Consider the following 17,208-nt stretch of genomic DNA (forward strand, 5'->3'; position numbering starts at 1 on the left):
TGATCCTCAGCCAAAGCACTGCAAGCTTGTAAGCGAAAAATAGCAAAATTAGAACAAAAATATACTATATTAAGTAAATATATAGTAAAGAAGCTGGCGTCTAAAATGCAATAGACAGGAGAGGCATCTATTGCAATATAGCCACCAGCTTCTTTACTATATATTTACTTAATAAAGCATATTTCGTGCTAATTTTACTACTTTTTGCTACAAAAGCAAAACTGAAACAAAAACATGCTGTTTTAACCTCTTAACGGCCGTAGAGGGTAAACAGAAAGGGCTCCCGGCACGAGCCCTCTCTGCAGCGTGTGGTGTATTAACCAACCAGGCCGATCACCGCTTCCAGCTTATCAACTTTAAATGCAGCTGTCAAAGTTGTCAAGTTGTTTTTTTTATTAATGTAAAATCCTCTCCCCTAATAAAAGGTTAAATAATAATAATAATAAGAAGAAGAATATTTATTTGTATAGCGCCAACAGATTCCGCATCGCTTACCCCCTTTTCCTATTTTATAAATGAATAAAAAGAAAGAAATTTACATATTTGGTATCGCCGTGTTCATGGGAGAGTTCTAGGGTCCATTTACGCAGAAAGATTATCTGACAGATTATCTGCCAAAGATTTGAAGCCAAAGCCAGGTAGGTTAAGAGAAGGAATTGTGACCATCCCCTATTGTGAATGGAATGATCCCATCTTATCTACCAACAGGTGTTACATTTCACTATAATCCTGCCCTAGATACTAGTGAAGAGACTGCTGAAAAGATTTCTATATAGAACAAGAATTGTTAGCTTATTATTAGGCTTAGTGGCTAGAATGAAATTTCAGGATTATTAAAAAATTTTTAAGAAAATTAGAAAAAAAATCACCAAAAAAAATCTTTAAGGGTGCCTTCACACCTACCGTATTGCAGTAGAAAATCTGCTGCGGATCCGCAGCAGATTTAACTAAATGAATGAACACAGCATTAAATACGCACTGTCAAATTCGCTGCGGATCCGCAGCGGATTTCATTACTGCGATACGGTAGGTGTGAAGGCACCCTTAAAATATGTTTAACAACAGTTAATTTGAACGATAGGTAATTGTCTGGTGGCAAATTCCCTGTAAGATAATAAAACCGCACACCATTAAATAAAGTGGTGACACCCAACATACACCCAGGCTTATGTCGCCTGTTAGTCTGTTTTACAACCTGAATTTATGTCACAATCCCATGTTTCATTCACCGGTGCCCGGACGGTGTATCTGGAGAGAAGGAGCCATCCTGCAGGACTGTACATGCTGCCATGGCAGGATCGGCGCCCGCTCATATCGAGAAGGGTCACAGCTTTCATGCTTTTTTTTGTTATAGCCAAGGCATACATAGTAGGAAAGCCTAAAATAGATAATTATGATTTAAATTACCATATGTCAAAGTGAATAATAAGGGTATATTCACACGGGAGTCTCGCACAAGAAATCCGCAACTAATCCGCAGCTAATCCGCAATACACATATTATTCTTCTTATTATTAATATATATATTGCGGATTAGCTGCAGATTAGCTGCGGATTTCTTATGCGAGACGCCCGTGTGAATATACCCTTAAGGTTACCCTTACTTTCAGAATATTGCTGTGTCTGTATGAATCACTAACACATTCTGCCCAGTCAATTTTTTTTTATGTGGTTTTGCCCCAATCGATTAGTATAGATTTGCTCTGTCTACAGCCCTAACAATGCTCTCAAATGGAGCTATACAGGCATGATGGGAACTAATCTAAAGGGCTAGAGAGCCAGTGCTATAATACATCAGTATTATGGACATTGTACACAGACTGCTGCACCAGATTTGAATCACATTAAAGGGGTACCCTGGCAATTAAAAAAAAAATACTTTTTTTATCAACCGGTTTCAGAAAGTTATATACATTTGTAATTTACTTCTATTTAAAAATCTCAAGTCTCCTAGTACTTATCAGCTGCTGTATGTCCTGCAGGAAATGTTGTTTTCTTTTCAGTCTGACACAGTGCTTTCTGCCGACATCTCTGTCCATGTCAGGAACTGTCCAGAGCAGGATCAAATCCCCATTGGAAATCTCCTGCCCTGGACAGTTCATTATATCAGAGCAGACTGGAAAGAATACACAACGCCCTGCAGGACATACAGAAGCTGATAAGTACTGGAAGGCTTGAGATTTTTAAATAGAAGTAAATTGCAACTACTGTATATATAACTTTTTGACACAGTTAATTTGAGAGAGTACCCCTTTAAAAGGGGGGAGGGGTTAGTCTTGGTACTCTGGTTGTAACATGGGTTTTAAAATGCAGCAATAATAAGACCTACGGGTATATTTACAGCAATATTTATCAGTATTACCATATCATACCTTTCTCTATGAGACTCTGTAGAAGCTCTTTAGGATCTGTAAGACAGTCAGAATGATCACCTATAGAAATACAAGAGAACACCTTTAGATGCTGGCCTTAAAGAGGACCTGTCACCCCCGTGCCAGGGTGACAGGCTCCCGACCCCCTGTTAGATCCCCCTATACTTACGTGATCCCGACGGCTCCCGCTTCCTGAGCCGGCCGGGTCCCGGAGATATCAGCTCCCGAAGCCCGGCGCTCGCGCTGAGAGATGAGTCCGATGCCCATAGAGAATGACGGAGCATCGGACTCCCCATTCATTCTCTATGGGCGTCTGACTCTGCTGTCAGCGCGCGTGCCGGGCTTCGGGAGCTGATATCTCCGGGACCCGGCCGGCTCAGGAAGCGGGACCCGGCGGGATCACGTAAGTATAGGGGGGTCTAACAGGGGGTCGGGAGCCTGTCACCCCGGCACGGGGGGGTGACAGGTGTCCTTTAAAAGAATAACTTTTAGGGTGCCTTCACACCTACTGGATCCGCAGCAGATTTCACGAAATCTGCTGCGGATCCAGTGCCATTCATCCCTATTAGAGCACATACTCGCAGCGGGATTGACATCCTGCTGTGAGTATGTGAGTTAACCCCCGCTGCCTGCAGCCCTCGCCGAGAGCATACATTACCTGCTCGGCGCCGTGGCTGCATGTGAGGCTCCCGACTCCCGCTGCCGTGCACTGATTGCCTGAGCGGGAGCCTCACATGCAGCCGTGTCGGGGCTGCGGGCGGCGAGGGGTTAACTCACATACTCACAGAGGGATGTTAATTCCCGCTGTGAGTATGTGCTCTAATAGGGATGAATGGCACTGGATTAGCAGTGGATTTCGCTGCAAAACTTTGCGCATGCTTGGGTTCGTGGCATTTGATTAGCGGTGGCTGCTGAAGTTGCATGCTTACCTAGAGAGTCCTGGAAAACATAGGCTGTAACCATGTTTTCCAGGCAGCCTTAGGGATGCATCCAACTTCAGCAGCTACCACATAAAAAATGCCCTGGTTTGAGCCACTCATGGGATCCCGTATCCTGATAAGGAAGATGCCAAGGGATACTATTTTAAAATTTCCAGTTTTCCAGTATTTATCAGCTGCTGTATGTCCTGCAGGAAGTGGTATTCTTTCCAGTCTGATACAGTGCTCTCTGCTGCCACCCCTGTCCGCGAGAGGAACTGTCCAGAGCAGTAGGAAATCCCCATATAAAACCTGTGCTGCTAAATAATACATCGCTTTCTGCAGGACATACAGCAACTGATAAGTACTGAAAGACTGGAGATTATTAAATAGAAGTAAATTACAAATCTCTAGTGCTTTCTGACATGTGTCTCATGCCCTTAATAAATTGGACAGTGACAAAACTAAAAACTATAAACCCCTCCACGCAAGAAGTGGCTGATTTTTAGAATAGAAAACCCGTTTGTTTAGTAAATATGTAGGTTATGGCGGGATTCTGGCAATTTGGTGCCATGCAACGTTTGTGAATAAGGCAGAACAGTAACCCCGCAGGGAAGATGGCCACAAAGGGGAAGATTTATTAAACATGGTGTAAAGTGAAACTGGCTCAGTTGCCCCTAGCAACCAATCAGATTCCATCTTTCATTTTCAAAAGAGTCTGTAAGGAATGAAAGGTGGAATCTGATTGGTTGCTAGGGGCAACTGGGCCAGTTTCACTTTACACCATGTTTTTGATAAATCTCCACCAAAATGTACACTTTTCTGACGTTAGAACATTAGTTAGTTAGTGACATTAGTAATTCAGCCCCATTATGCTCACCCCAGTATTCCACTGCAGCTGGGTGGAGTCCACATCTTCCAGCCATATATGCATGAGTGGCATCTAATGTAACCGCATCTGCCTCATTACGCTAAATAAAAAGGAACAACAGATACAGTGTGTAATAAGAGAGAGAAATTGGGCTGGATTTCTCAGCAGGGCCGTTTCTAGGGGTGGGCGAGCCGGGCCACCGCACGGGGCGCCGACAGCTAGGGGGCGCCCTGCAGCATCTGGCCCTTGCACTCACCTCATCATCAGCGCCCCTCCCCCACCCGGCGGCAGGACTCCACGGAGCTGTAAGCTGTGAACACCACCATCACTGCACACCTCCAGGACCAGTCCCCCAGTGGCTGTTTGGGAACAGCACGCTGGGGCAGAGACTGTGCAGGCAGCCTCTCTATGACAGGCTGGCTGCCTGCACGGGAAACTAGAAGAGGACGCAGGGACCAGAAGAGGATCTATGAAGAGCAGGGTGACAGGTAAGTATATGGCCATTTGTTTCTTTTTGCTTACAGTATGGGGGCTAGGGGGGAGAGGGGGAGGGGGGATCAAGCACTGCACAGAGGTGGGCTACATCCTGATGGGTGGGGGGAGAACACGACCTCTACTCCTAGATGATGATCCTAGCCGATACGTCCCGTTAAGCCCCACCCCCAAAACGGTAAGCTCCACCCCCGTTGCCGACCTACGGTGCCAGAGTTCACAGGCCTCCCAGCATCCTGTATGTCAGTATAATTTAGGTCACACATTTTCCAGCATCCAATATGTCAGTATAATGAAGGTCACCCAGCTTTCCCAGCATCCTGTTTTTCAGTGTAATGGAGGTCACCCAGCTTTCCCATCATCCTGTATGGCAGTGTAATGGAGGTTACCCAGCTTTCCCAGCATCCTGTATGTCAGTATAATGGTGGTCACCCAGCTTTCCCAGTATCCTGTATGTCAGTATAATGGTGGTCACCCAGCTTTCCCAGCATCCTGTATGTCAGTATAATGGTGGTCACCCAGCTTTCCCAGCATCCTGTATGTCAGTATAGTGGAGGTCACACAGCTTTCCCAGCATCTTGTACTTAGTATTATGGGGGGTAGGGGTGTACTGCACATGGGTCTGTACTAAACAGTGGAGGGAGTACTGTACTGCACATAGGTGGGCAATACAACAGAGATGCCTACACTCCACACAGAGGGCTATACTATAGAGGCTGCATAGAGGGGGCTATACTACAGGAGACATTATTACTATATGGAGGGCACAACAAGAATTACTACAGTTTGGGACCTTATGGGTGGGAAAAGGGAAGGAAGTTGCTGGAAGTGCAGAGCCTGAGATGTCTTGCAGGTTCTGAATAGATGAATTGTAGCTGCAAGAAATCATCCTGGAGGCCGGGGCCGGATGGAGAGGAAAAGGAAAGTGACGCCTCAGATCAAAGAAGACGTCACCTGTGAGTCAATGAATGATGTTTTTGTACTCAGTAGAACATTATTTAGTAGGGGTGCTTCACCGCCCTATTCCATAACATACACACTGATTCCTCCTAGTAACCTGAATCTTGATACCCCCCCCCCCCTCCTTCCCCAGGACTGAACTGAGTGAGGTCGGAGGGGGGGGGGGGGGGCGCTTTAAGATTCGCCCTGTGGCCAAAATGCCCTAGAAACGGCCCTGTTTCTCAGTGATATCACTTGTCTCAGGTTTAGGCCCTGTTCACTCAGAGCAAGAGAGGCGGAATTCCGCCAGCCTCCGTGTCATAATAACAGTCTATGGGAGGCGCGCGCCCTGCATCTCTCAGCGCTGAAGAATGGACATGTTCATTCTTAAGTGTGGAGAGACGCTGAGCGATGCGCGCGCCTCCCATAGAGTGTAAATTACAAACTTTCTGACACCAGATGATTTAAATAAATAAATCAATAAATCAATAAACAAATCACTGGAGTACCCCTTTGAGGAGGCTATTAGATGAACATCAGCCAAACTTAACAATTTTGTTAAGACCAATCCTTTGATTTAAAGCGAGGTAATGCAACCCCAGAGGTGTCTGGCAGTGGCTTTTCCCCCCACACCATAATAAGAACACATGCATGCTTGGCCGGGATGAGCATCTATGTGAATGCAGGGGTCTGAGAGCACAACATGCTTGGTAGGGCCGAACTTCTTTGTAAATTGAGGCCTGGTGGGTTTGGCCAAACAACATGGTGTATGGTCACCTTTAGTAAAGGGGAGCCTGGAGAGTCACTTACTGGATGTTTTCGGCACTTATACCTTAATCATCTCAATACACCCAGATAGAGATGTCGCTTGGACACAAACCAAAGGGTCCGATCTTATACTCAGTGCCCAGTCTTCACACTTCCTCATCTCCGCTGAACTAATACAACACCAACGGATGACACTGTGGTCCAGAGAGATACCTGATATGTAGAGATGTACAATTAGGATTCAATATGGAAAATAATTGCAAAACCCTCTAAAGCCATGATATTTTCATCTAAATTCGGTTATATATTCTGAACACACTGCAGCCAAATGCGTCACTCTTTAAAGGGGTAGTTCACCAAAAAAACTTTTCTTTAAAATCAACTGCTGCCATGAAGTGCCAGAGATTTGTAATTTACTTCTATTAAAAAATCTCAAGCCTTCCAGTACTTATCAGCTGCTGTATGCCCAACAGGAAGTTGTATTATTTCCAGTCTGGAGAGCAGGAGAGGTTTTCAATGGGGATTTGCTCCTGCTTTGGACAGTTCCTGACATGGACAGAGGAGGCAACAGAGAGCACTGTGTCAGACAGGAAAGAAAACACCACTTCCTGCTGGACACACAGCAGCTGATAAGTACTGGAAGACTTAAAGGGGTATTCTCCCCAAGAGCTAAAAAAATTTAATGCCCCCAAACCTAGCTGGTCTTACTCACAAAGTCCCCCTGAGTATTTTGAGACGTCTCCCATCTTTCTAGCTGCTGCCGTTCCTGAGTTACAACTTTTTCTAAAACATGGTCTATATCCAAGATAGGAAACTACATTTCCCATCATGCAATGCTTATGCCTGATGATGGTGAAGTAGCAGAGCTGAGACAATGAAGGAGATGATGACAGTGTAGCAGAGCTGAGATGGCTGTGTCGGCGTAGCAGAGCTGAGTTGGGGAGACGGCGTAGCAGAGCTGAGTTGGCGGGGACGCCGGTGTAGCAGAGCTGAGTTGGCCGGGACGCTGGTGTAGCAGAGCTGAGTTGGCGGGGACGCCGGTGTAGCAGAGCTGAGTTGGGGACGCCGGTGTAACAGAGCTGAGTTGGGGGGGACGCCGGTGTAGCAGAGCTGAGTTGGGGACGCCGGTGTAGCAGAGCTGAGTTGGGGACGCCGGTGTAGCAGAGCTGAGTTGGGGACGCCGGTGTAGCAGAGCTGAGTTGGGGATGCCGGTGTAGCAGAGCTGAGTTGGCGGTGATGCGGGCGATTGCGAAGGGCGGAGCTTGTCGTGGGGGGCAGAGCTAGCCGCGGGCGATTGCGGGGGGGGCGGAGCTAGTCGCGGCCGATTGCGGGGGCGGAGCTAGTCGCGGGCGATTGCGGGGGGCAGAGCTTGCCGTGGGCAATCACGGGGGGCGGAGCTTGCCGCGGGGGGGGGGGTGCCGCGGGTGAGTGCGGAGGCTATGCTGCAGGTGAGTGAGGGATGCCACGGGTGATGGGGGGGGCTGTGTGCTCAGGGTGAGTGAGGGATGCCACAGGTGATGGGGCAGTCGGTTGTGGGGCGGGGGGGGGCTGTGTGCTGCGGGTGAGTGCTGCACGGTGTGTCGGGAGGCTCTGGACACAGGGGGTGAGCTCTGGGCTGGGGGTGACCGGGTGGCTGCTGTTAGAGAGGGATGCAGTCACAGCTGCACTGATCACTGTCTCCCTCTCTAACAGCAGCCACCGCATCAGTGTTCTCAGTCACTTCACTGTGCTGGGACTGAGGACACGTGGTGCCGACACGGAGGGTGGGGGCCAGGAGCAGGGAGTGTGTCAGTGTGGACTGAGGTCTGATGATTCTATGCAATCCATGGGGGTGAATGCAGCTGGATAACAGCAAAACTGTGCAGAATCCATAATAACTTTATATGGGAAAGATGGAAAGCTACGGATGGGCAGCGTATTAATGTAAAAATAATTTTGGGGGGAATACCCCTTTAAGATCTTTTAATAGAAGTGAATTACAAATCTCTGGCACTTTATGGCACCAGTTGATTTGAAAGAAAAATTTTTTGGGTGGACTTTAAGGAAACTTTTGAGTTCACCTTATTTTAGCCTTAGAATTCAATAGCATCACATTTGTTATGTACGCACGTTTTCCAATGACAGTAAACCAGATTGCTAATTATGAGCAAATATTTTAATAATGTTAATTTTTTTTTTTTTTTTTTTTTTAAATCTCAGTGTTTTAAAGGAAGTTAAGCTAAGTCTGGGTTCACATTGTGTTTGTATGAACTTTCAAATTACAACTAACATTGTAACAAATGTCAGAAGTTTGTATTATGGGGGTCCAGATGCTGATACCCCACCGATTGCTAGAATGATGGGGCAGAAGCACTCAGCAGTGTGGCCTGTGCCACTTTATATGTGCGCTAAACTGCTATAGTGAGCAGTCCTTGGACTTATAATGGAAGTCTATGGGACTTTTGGTGATTCTGTATACTGGAAGTCCCCTAGACCTCCAATATAAACATACACTGCTCACTATAGCAGTCTAGAGTGAAGATGGGACACAGCACGCACTGCTGAGTGTTTGGGTCCTTTTGTTAGTGGATTTCTGCACCAGACTCCCATTGATACAAACATGTCGCTATGACATGTCAGAAGTTTGTTCCAATCATAGTTGCACTTAAAAGGGGTACTCCGGAGAGAAAAAAAATCTTTCAGATCAACTGGTGTCAGAAAGTTATACAGAGTTGTAACTTACTTTTATTTGAAAATCTCCAGTCTTCCAGTACTTATCAGCTGCTGCATGTCCTACAGGAAGTGGTGTATTCTCTCCAGTCTGACACAGTGCTCTCTGCTGCCACCTCTGTCCATGTCAAGACTTGTCCAGAGCAGGAGAGGTTTAAATAAGAATTTGCTTCTACGCTGGACAGTTCCTGTCATGGACAGAGGTGGCAGCAGAAAGCACTGTGTCAGATTTAAAAGAATACACCACTTCCTGCATTACATACAGCAGCTGATAATTACTGAAAGAATTGAGATTTTCAAATAGAAGTAAATTACAAATCTGTATAACTTTCTGACACCAGTTGATTTAAAAGATCTTGTTTTCCCACCAGAGTACCCCTTTAACATATACAGTATGTTTTATACTCTTGAAGTGGATAGAAAGGTGTACCTTAAATGGATGCTAAAACAGATGTCTCTATATGTCAAACAGCCGAATCCTTTACCCACTGACTTCATGGTACATTTACACAGAGATATTTATCTGACAGATTTTGGAAGCCAAAGCCAGGAATGGATCTGAAAAGAGGATAAATCTCAGTCTTTCCTTTATGACCTGACCTCTGTTTATAGTCTGTTCCTGGTTCTGGCTTTAAAAATCTGTCAGATAAATCTCTCTGTGTAAACGCACCCTTAGGATTCCAAACTATATGTTTTTTAGCTATGCACAGCAGTCTACTCCTAAGTTAAATTATACATACAAATTATAACAAACGGAATAGAGACCAGTGAAATGTAGACAGTCGTATACTGTTTGACTGTAGTGCACCATAGCTTGTGTGCATTTACACGTTTCTGTAAGTTTCAAGAGGATATAATGTGTACATTAAAAGTGAACACATTAATCCCGGCCTAACCGAACTAGCAGGCAGCTGGGCTTTAAATCATACCTTCATGTCCCAGTTCTTTTAGGAGTGCCACATAATCCAGGCCCAATACGTGTGTGATATCTGCATCATCTGCTAAAACCTGAAGTCTCATTGTAGAATCATGGAAGAGAAGATTTTGCCCCCCAAACGGTTCCGATGTAAAGAGAGAAAAGCGGCTCTTGTGTTTTCCGCTTCTGCCAAAGAAATTCTGAGCAGAAGAAAAAAATTATGATCAAAATATCTAAATATTACAATATCTAAGTATTGAATTGTTAGAATAATGAAATTGTACCACAGACGTTTAAAACTCATGGCTTATCCTCTGAATTGGCCATCAACATTAGATTAGAAGAGGCCAGATGTTCGGTTCCCCTACTTTTAGTAAGTAGTCCTGTTTAAAAGAGAAGTCCGGTGAAAAATTTTTATTAAAGTATTGTATTGCCCCCCAAAAGTTATACAGATCACCAATATACCCTTATTATGGGAAAAGCCTATAAAGTGCTTTTTTCCCTGCACTTACTACTGCATCAAGGCTTCACTTCCTGGATAACATGGTGATGTCACTTCCTGGATAACATGGTGATGTCACTTCCTGGATAACATGGTGAGGTCACTTCCTGGATAACATGGTGATGTCACGACCCGACTCCTAGAGCTGTGCAGGCTGTGGCTGCTGGAGAGGATGATGGCAGGGGGACACAGGGCACTGGAGGGACACTGAGCATCCCCCTGCCATCACCCTCTCCAGCAGCCACAGCCTGCACAGCTCTGGGAGTCGGGTCGTGACATCACCATGTTATCCAGGAAGTGACATCACCATGTTATCCAGGAAGTGACATCACCATGTTATCCAGGAAGTGAAGCCTTGATGCAGTAGTAAGTGCAGGGGAAAAGCACTTTATAAGCATTCCCTGTAATAAGTGTATATTGGGGATTTGTATAACTTTTGGGGGGCAGTACAATACTTTCGCCGGACAAAAATTTCTCAGACTTCTCCTTTAAGTAAATGGGCAACACTGAAGTACCTTGCTTAGCCACTACTAATGGAGATGGAAGGATGAGCACTGGTAAATGATGAAGAGGCTGTGGCGCTCATTACAGTGCTGGGAACCGGACCCCCGCCAATCTTATATTGAAGACTTACACAGAACATAGGCTATCAACTTAAAAAAAAAACACAAAAAAACCCAGATAATCCCTTTAAACTCTAACATTTGTGCCATCTAAAAGGTTATCAGCTTTTTAAGAGTAAATGATTTATATCAAATGGGTATATTATATAAGCAGGGGCACCTGATATATTACTATAAGAGATGAGCACAACCGGAGCATGCTCCAATCCCATCATTCGGGATTTACATACCGGTGGTTGAATAAGTTGGATACAGCCATAGTCCATAGGCTGTATCGCTCGCTGGAGCTGCATCCAACTTCTTCAGCCACCGGTATTTAAATAGTTGATCTGTACATACAATTCTTACTCAAGTTGCTACATATGGGGGATCATTACCTGGATCAGAGTAAGAAATCTTTTGGTTATTCTTTTCATGTGATTTCTGGTGACAACTGCTTTGCCGGGGCCTTGGCCCAAATTGCAGGATCTGTAGGATTTTAGACTAGCGGTGGATCCATCTGCACATAAGAGTTCAAACTGATCCAGTTCTGAATCTGAGGAAAAATGTACAAAGCTGAGATTGCGCCAGAGGTCCCACCCTCTGTGACATGGTTGGCGTTTAGCCCCCTCTCACGGTGACTGTTAAGCCCCTCCCCTGTGACACTGTCCACCAACCATTACATGCATTTTTGAGGGGAGAGACCACCAAGAAATCCTTTTTACGGTAAGATATGAAATGTCTAGAATATGAGCTTAAAGGGATTATCCAGCGCTACAAAAACATGGCCACTTTTCCCCCTACTGTTGTCTCCAGTTCAGGTGCGGTTTGCAATTAAGCTCCATTTACTTCAATGGAACTGAGTTTCAAAACCCCACCCAAACTGGAGACAACAGTAGGAGGAAAGTGGCCATGTTTTTGTAGCCCTGGATAACCCCTTTACTTTAGGCTAGAGGGTAGGGTAGTTGGGGTGTCCTATTTTAGGAGGGCGTTTTATTTTCAGGGAAACACTGTAATAGGGAAGAGATTTCATGCACTCCATTGGTAGTTGCTTGATTTTATACACCTGTGGCAATGGGACGATCTATGTCCAAATTTACTACAGCGGTAGTAAAATCTAGGATGCATTAATGTATATTATACAAGTGAAGACACTGGTCATTCATGACAGCACTGACGCAGCCAGATTTGTACTGTTGTATAGAACTTACCAGTTGCACTCTCTATGGTCAGGTGATCCACAAATGCAACATCTCCAGCACCACTCTTTAGACATCTATGGCGAAGCGAAAATTAAATTTTATTAAGAGCAGGTTGTGAAAAAAAAAAAAAGAATACTCTATTATTATTTAAGCACTGAATGGTTGCCCAAATTTTGTGGTTGGCACTGCTATTGTTACCAACTCATTAGTGATGAGCGAACCTGGAGCATGCTGGAGTCCATCTAAACCCGAACTTTCGGCATTTGATTAGCGGGGGCTGCTGAACTTGGATAAAGCCCTAAGGCTATGTGGAAAACATGGATATAGTCATTGGCTGTATCCATGTTTTCCAGACAACCTTAGAGCTTTATCCAAGTTCAGCAGCCCCAGCTACTCAAATGCCGAACGTTCGGGTTCGGATGGACTCAAACCCGAACCCGGTTCGCTCATCTCTACAACTGACTTATTGAAATCAATGATATTTGCACATTTAGGGTCAAATTTAGGACAAATTTAAATCCCACTGGTGTCTATGTGCCTATTCAAGCATCCACAACTTTGGGGGATCCCCCCCCCAAAAAAAAAAACATATCCTAGTGCGAACCATAATTTTGACACAGACAAACCAAAAGTAGTCTATAAGATCTGGATTTTTTTTGCAGACACTACGGATATTATCTCCACAATGTCCGTAAAAAATGTGGATCTGCAAAAATATGCTGACATGTGAAGGAAGCCTTACAAAATGTTTACAATTTTCCTAGTATTGACCCACCACCCTCACATAGCCTAGGCAATATCTGTCTCACCTAGTTTCTACTAGACAAAATAACTCGCAATCCTGACAAGAAACACTATCTGCCCCTCTTTAGCTGCTGACAGGTCAGGCCAATAAGTGTCAGGGATTTGTAGTTTACTTCTTTAAAAAAAAAAAATCTTCAGTTTCCAGTACTTATCAGCTGCTGTATGTCCTGCAGGCAGTGGTGTATTCTTTCCAGTCTGACACAGTGCTCTCTGCTGCCACCACTGTCCATGTCAGGAACTGTCCAGAGCAGGCACAAATTCCCATAGACAATCTCTCGTGCTCTCCACACTGGAAAGAATACACCGCTTCCTGTAAGACATGCAGCAGCTGATAGGTATTGGAAGACTGGAGATTATTTTTTATAGAAATAAATAAAGTTTATTTGAATGTTGTCGTCGTTTAACCCACAATAAAGTACTCAGTTTTAAGTTCATTCATTTTGTACATACCTAAAAGCACCATCAGAGTCTGAATACGGCTCACTGCTGCTGGTTTCACAGAAGTGGTTTTTCTCTCGAACATAAGACTTAGGTCCTTGGCACAATTCACACAGGTTTGGGGAAGAGACTCCGATTCCAGGGATACAGCTGGCATTGAAGTATCTACTGACAACTACATTTGAGGAAAAGGCAAACAGTATCTATTCAATAAAACCTTAAGATAAATACTCAGATCATGGATGGTAGGACAAGGGGACAGGTGAAGCAGCCATGTGACAATACATACAGGGAATTTCACTTTTACCTTTAGCCAGAGGTTGTTCTTCATCCCACTGCAGTAGATTTTTGGAAAGAAGGAAGCCTAATGGTATATTCCATCCAGCTGTCCATTTGGCTCCATTGTGACAAGAGCGGATCCCTCTTAGATTGCGGATGTTTAGAGTCCCACGGCGGGCAACAACTACAGCGAACACGCAATTTCCTAGATAGACCAGAAGAACTGTTGGATCTGTACATGGATAGTTTGCTCCTATTTTCACTTTTTTCCCCTACTATCCCCATTATTCCCAGTCTAGCATTTCTATGACATTAAAGGGGTACTCCGGGCAAGGGCCTCTTTTTACATGCTGGGGGATGGATTGTTTAAAAATAATAAAGCAGACTTACTTTCCTGGCTCTGCATACTGCAGCTATCCTACAGCTCCGCCCTGCTGTTTGTCCGCTTCTGGGTCCTGGGGCCATGCATTGTAAGCCCGCCCAGCCAATCAGTAGTTGCAGTGTTGCCTCCACAGTCTTGCCTCATTTGCTGATTGGCTGGACAAGCTTGCAACATCATAGACATCAAAACACGGAAGCGGCCGAAAGCAGGACAGAGTTGTAAAATAGCAGTGGCAGGAGCCAGTATTATTTTCAAACAACCCATTCATATCTAAAAGAAAAGTGCCCCTTTCGTATCTCAAACTATGAGTTATTATAGATTGACTTAGAAATCCTAGCTTAAAGGGGTTATTCAAGCTTAGAAAAACATGGCTGGTGTCAGAAAGATATCAGAGATTTGTAATTAACTTTTATTAAAATATCTGCAGTCTTCCAGTACTTATTAGCTGCTGTATGTCCTGCAGGAAGTGGTGTATTCATTGCAGTCTGATGTGGTGGTCTCTGATGCCACCTCTGTCCATGTCAGGAACTGTTCAGAGCAGTAGCAAATCTCCATGGAAAATCTTTCCTGCTTTTGACAGTTCCTGATATGAACAGAGGTGGCAGCAGCGAGCACTGTGTCAGACCGGAAAGAATACACCACTTCCTGACGGACATACAGCAGCTGATAACTACTGAAAGAATTTGACAAGTAAATGACAAATCTCTGGAACTTTCTGGCACCAATTCATTTAAAATATATTTTTTTTTGCTGGAGTTCCCCTTTAAGTTTAACATGTAATTTAAGATAAAACCTCTATTTTTTTCTATTTTTAACAAATTTTATTTTGATAAATATACAACAGTGACCACCTGTATACCTTCACTGTGTTCTTCTTTCGCTACCGCTTCCAAATCGTAAAGTCTGACTGCAGTATAAACTTCACCAGAATCCAAGGACGCTGCATCTGCCTTATTGCCCTATTAATAAAGATATAAACATAAAAATGTTCAGGAAATAAAACATGGTTTATATGTCACTATTGTATTGTCACTGTTCCGTTAATAAATTTGTTAACCCTTCTCTGGAGTTAGTGTGTACGTAAGCTGGGCAGGGATTTCCCAAGTCGATCCCTGGCAGAAGGAAGACAACCTGCTGCGTACCCAAAGAGCTGCAATTAAGATTTGGGTTGAGGCACTGCGCTATAGTGAGATGAGAACTACATTACCACACACTCTGCCTACAGAGGTTGGCCCAAAGGTGTTTTACATATAAATAGAGTTCTTTGCAACAAATGTGGTTATAAATTTGACCAAAATTGCCCAAAATTGTATCCTTCGATGTTGGGCAATAAAGTTATACGGAAATGTTTGTTTGATTCTACATGCAATTATACCTATATGGTTCCCAAAATCTTACCTAAGAACTTTAGGTAGAATATATGCACGGTATCCAAATGGACCACTATAAGGTTTGATTTCCCTTACCCTAATTTTGGTCATGCAGTCCTGGGTATTGTGAGCTCGGACACAGGATACTCGTGAGAATGGGTCATTTGAAGACAAAACATTTTGAAGAGTACGGGCCAGAAGAGAGCATTTTCTCTGCTCAGCATCAGATAGGGTACACCAGCGAAACTTCTTCCCTTGAAAATGAAAAGAGTTTTGGAGAAGAATGTCCTTGTGGATTCCATATAGTGTGTTCATGGTGCTAAAAATAGTATTAGTGTGAACTTGCGACAAACTGTTTGTCAATGTTAGCCAAACCCAAATACTTTGCATTTGATTACTGACATCTAACTTCTCCATACCCAGGGAATCAAATGCTGAATATTCAAGTCTACTTAAAAAAATAAAAATAATAATAATAATAAAAATCTGACTTCTAATTTACAACAAAGCCAAGAATGGATTCAAAAAGAAGAGGAAGAAGCATAAAGAAAGTACGTATACTTTACTCATTTTTATCCACTCTTGGGCCATGTTCACATGGCGTAAAACACTGTCCGTTCTGTGAACCGTCTGGGTCACAAAACGGCCAGTGTAAGAGAAGATTATCCCGGCTGGTACTGCAGTAGCGGCCAGATGATCTTCATTTCTGATGAATTGGGATGCGGGTGCATCCGTGTGCCTCTGCATACAATGGAGCGTGCGCCTAGAGCCGCAAGCTCCATTGTGTAAACTGACAAGTTCTCTGTGGCCGCTATTCAATGAATAGTGGCCTCCGAAAACTGACATGTCAGTTTTTCGTGCAGCCGGATGGAATCCTGACCGGAGCGTATGCTATGTATATACGCTCTGGCCAGGATTCCATTCATTTAAATGCCACATATGTTTTGCATAAATAACGTCCGTTGTTGCAAATTGTCAATGTCAATTCTTTCAGTGGAGAGCAGAGGCGCTTGAGAAATCAAATTGAATCAACAGGACAGGTGGAATTTCAAGTGGCGTCCCCGGCTCCGCTTGAAATTCTTCCACTTTTGCTCAGTGTAAACAGGCTCTTAGGGTATGATCCCTCTGAGTACAAAAAAGGACGAACTCCGCGGCTCCGTGTAATAGAGACAACGATCAGTCGATAACAATGATCATCGGCTGATTGTGTCTTTAAGTCCTGACCTAAAATCACAGCAATGGGCCACCAATGGCTAGCGATTGAATAAACTGTTATATATGACCTCTCCCCGCTGCAGCACTCCCGGTCAGCTCAGACTGGCCGCTCTGAAGCTGCAGCCGTGGCACCAGGAGTGAAAGCAGAGGGCAGGAGAAGACGGGAGCGTGGAGCGGTGATATATACAGTTTAGGGCAAGGGCTGCACGGACATTGCTAATGATGTCCCTGTAGCCCTTGCTAAACAATCATCGAGCCGTGTAATAAACTCAGTAAAGGAGCGTCAATATAGTAGATCGGCGCTCGTTTACATTAACTGTAATCGGACTGTCTAATGCTACGTTTACACGGAACAATAATTCGACCGATCATACGATTAACCATGTCGGAGTAACGTTTTTTTTTTTTTCATAACGATCAGCGTTTAGAC

The 17,208-nt window shown here is 44.3% G+C and overlaps 1 protein-coding gene across 1 annotated transcript in view; it reads right to left on the bottom strand.

The window, feature by feature from the left end:
• The window catches only part of LOC138786986 (serotransferrin-like), a 46,516-nt gene that overhangs the window by 12,676 nt on the left and 16,632 nt on the right, over positions 1–17,208 (bottom strand). Inside the window, exons 3-13 of the mRNA XM_069964069.1 lie at positions 15,660–15,817; positions 15,053–15,152; positions 13,840–14,016; positions 13,545–13,707; positions 12,300–12,364; positions 11,487–11,644; positions 9,998–10,184; positions 6,424–6,572; positions 4,170–4,260; positions 2,373–2,432; positions 1,196–1,378 (exon numbers count right to left, since the gene is read on the bottom strand). Coding sequence (XP_069820170.1) covers positions 1,196–1,378; positions 2,373–2,432; positions 4,170–4,260; positions 6,424–6,572; positions 9,998–10,184; positions 11,487–11,644; positions 12,300–12,364; positions 13,545–13,707; positions 13,840–14,016; positions 15,053–15,152; positions 15,660–15,817 — 1,491 coding nt within the window. The remainder of the gene's footprint in view (positions 1–1,195; positions 1,379–2,372; positions 2,433–4,169; positions 4,261–6,423; positions 6,573–9,997; positions 10,185–11,486; positions 11,645–12,299; positions 12,365–13,544; positions 13,708–13,839; positions 14,017–15,052; positions 15,153–15,659; positions 15,818–17,208) is intronic.

This window comes from Dendropsophus ebraccatus, chromosome 3, assembly GCF_027789765.1.
Source record: "Dendropsophus ebraccatus isolate aDenEbr1 chromosome 3, aDenEbr1.pat, whole genome shotgun sequence".
NCBI lineage: Eukaryota > Metazoa > Chordata > Amphibia > Anura > Hylidae > Dendropsophus > Dendropsophus ebraccatus.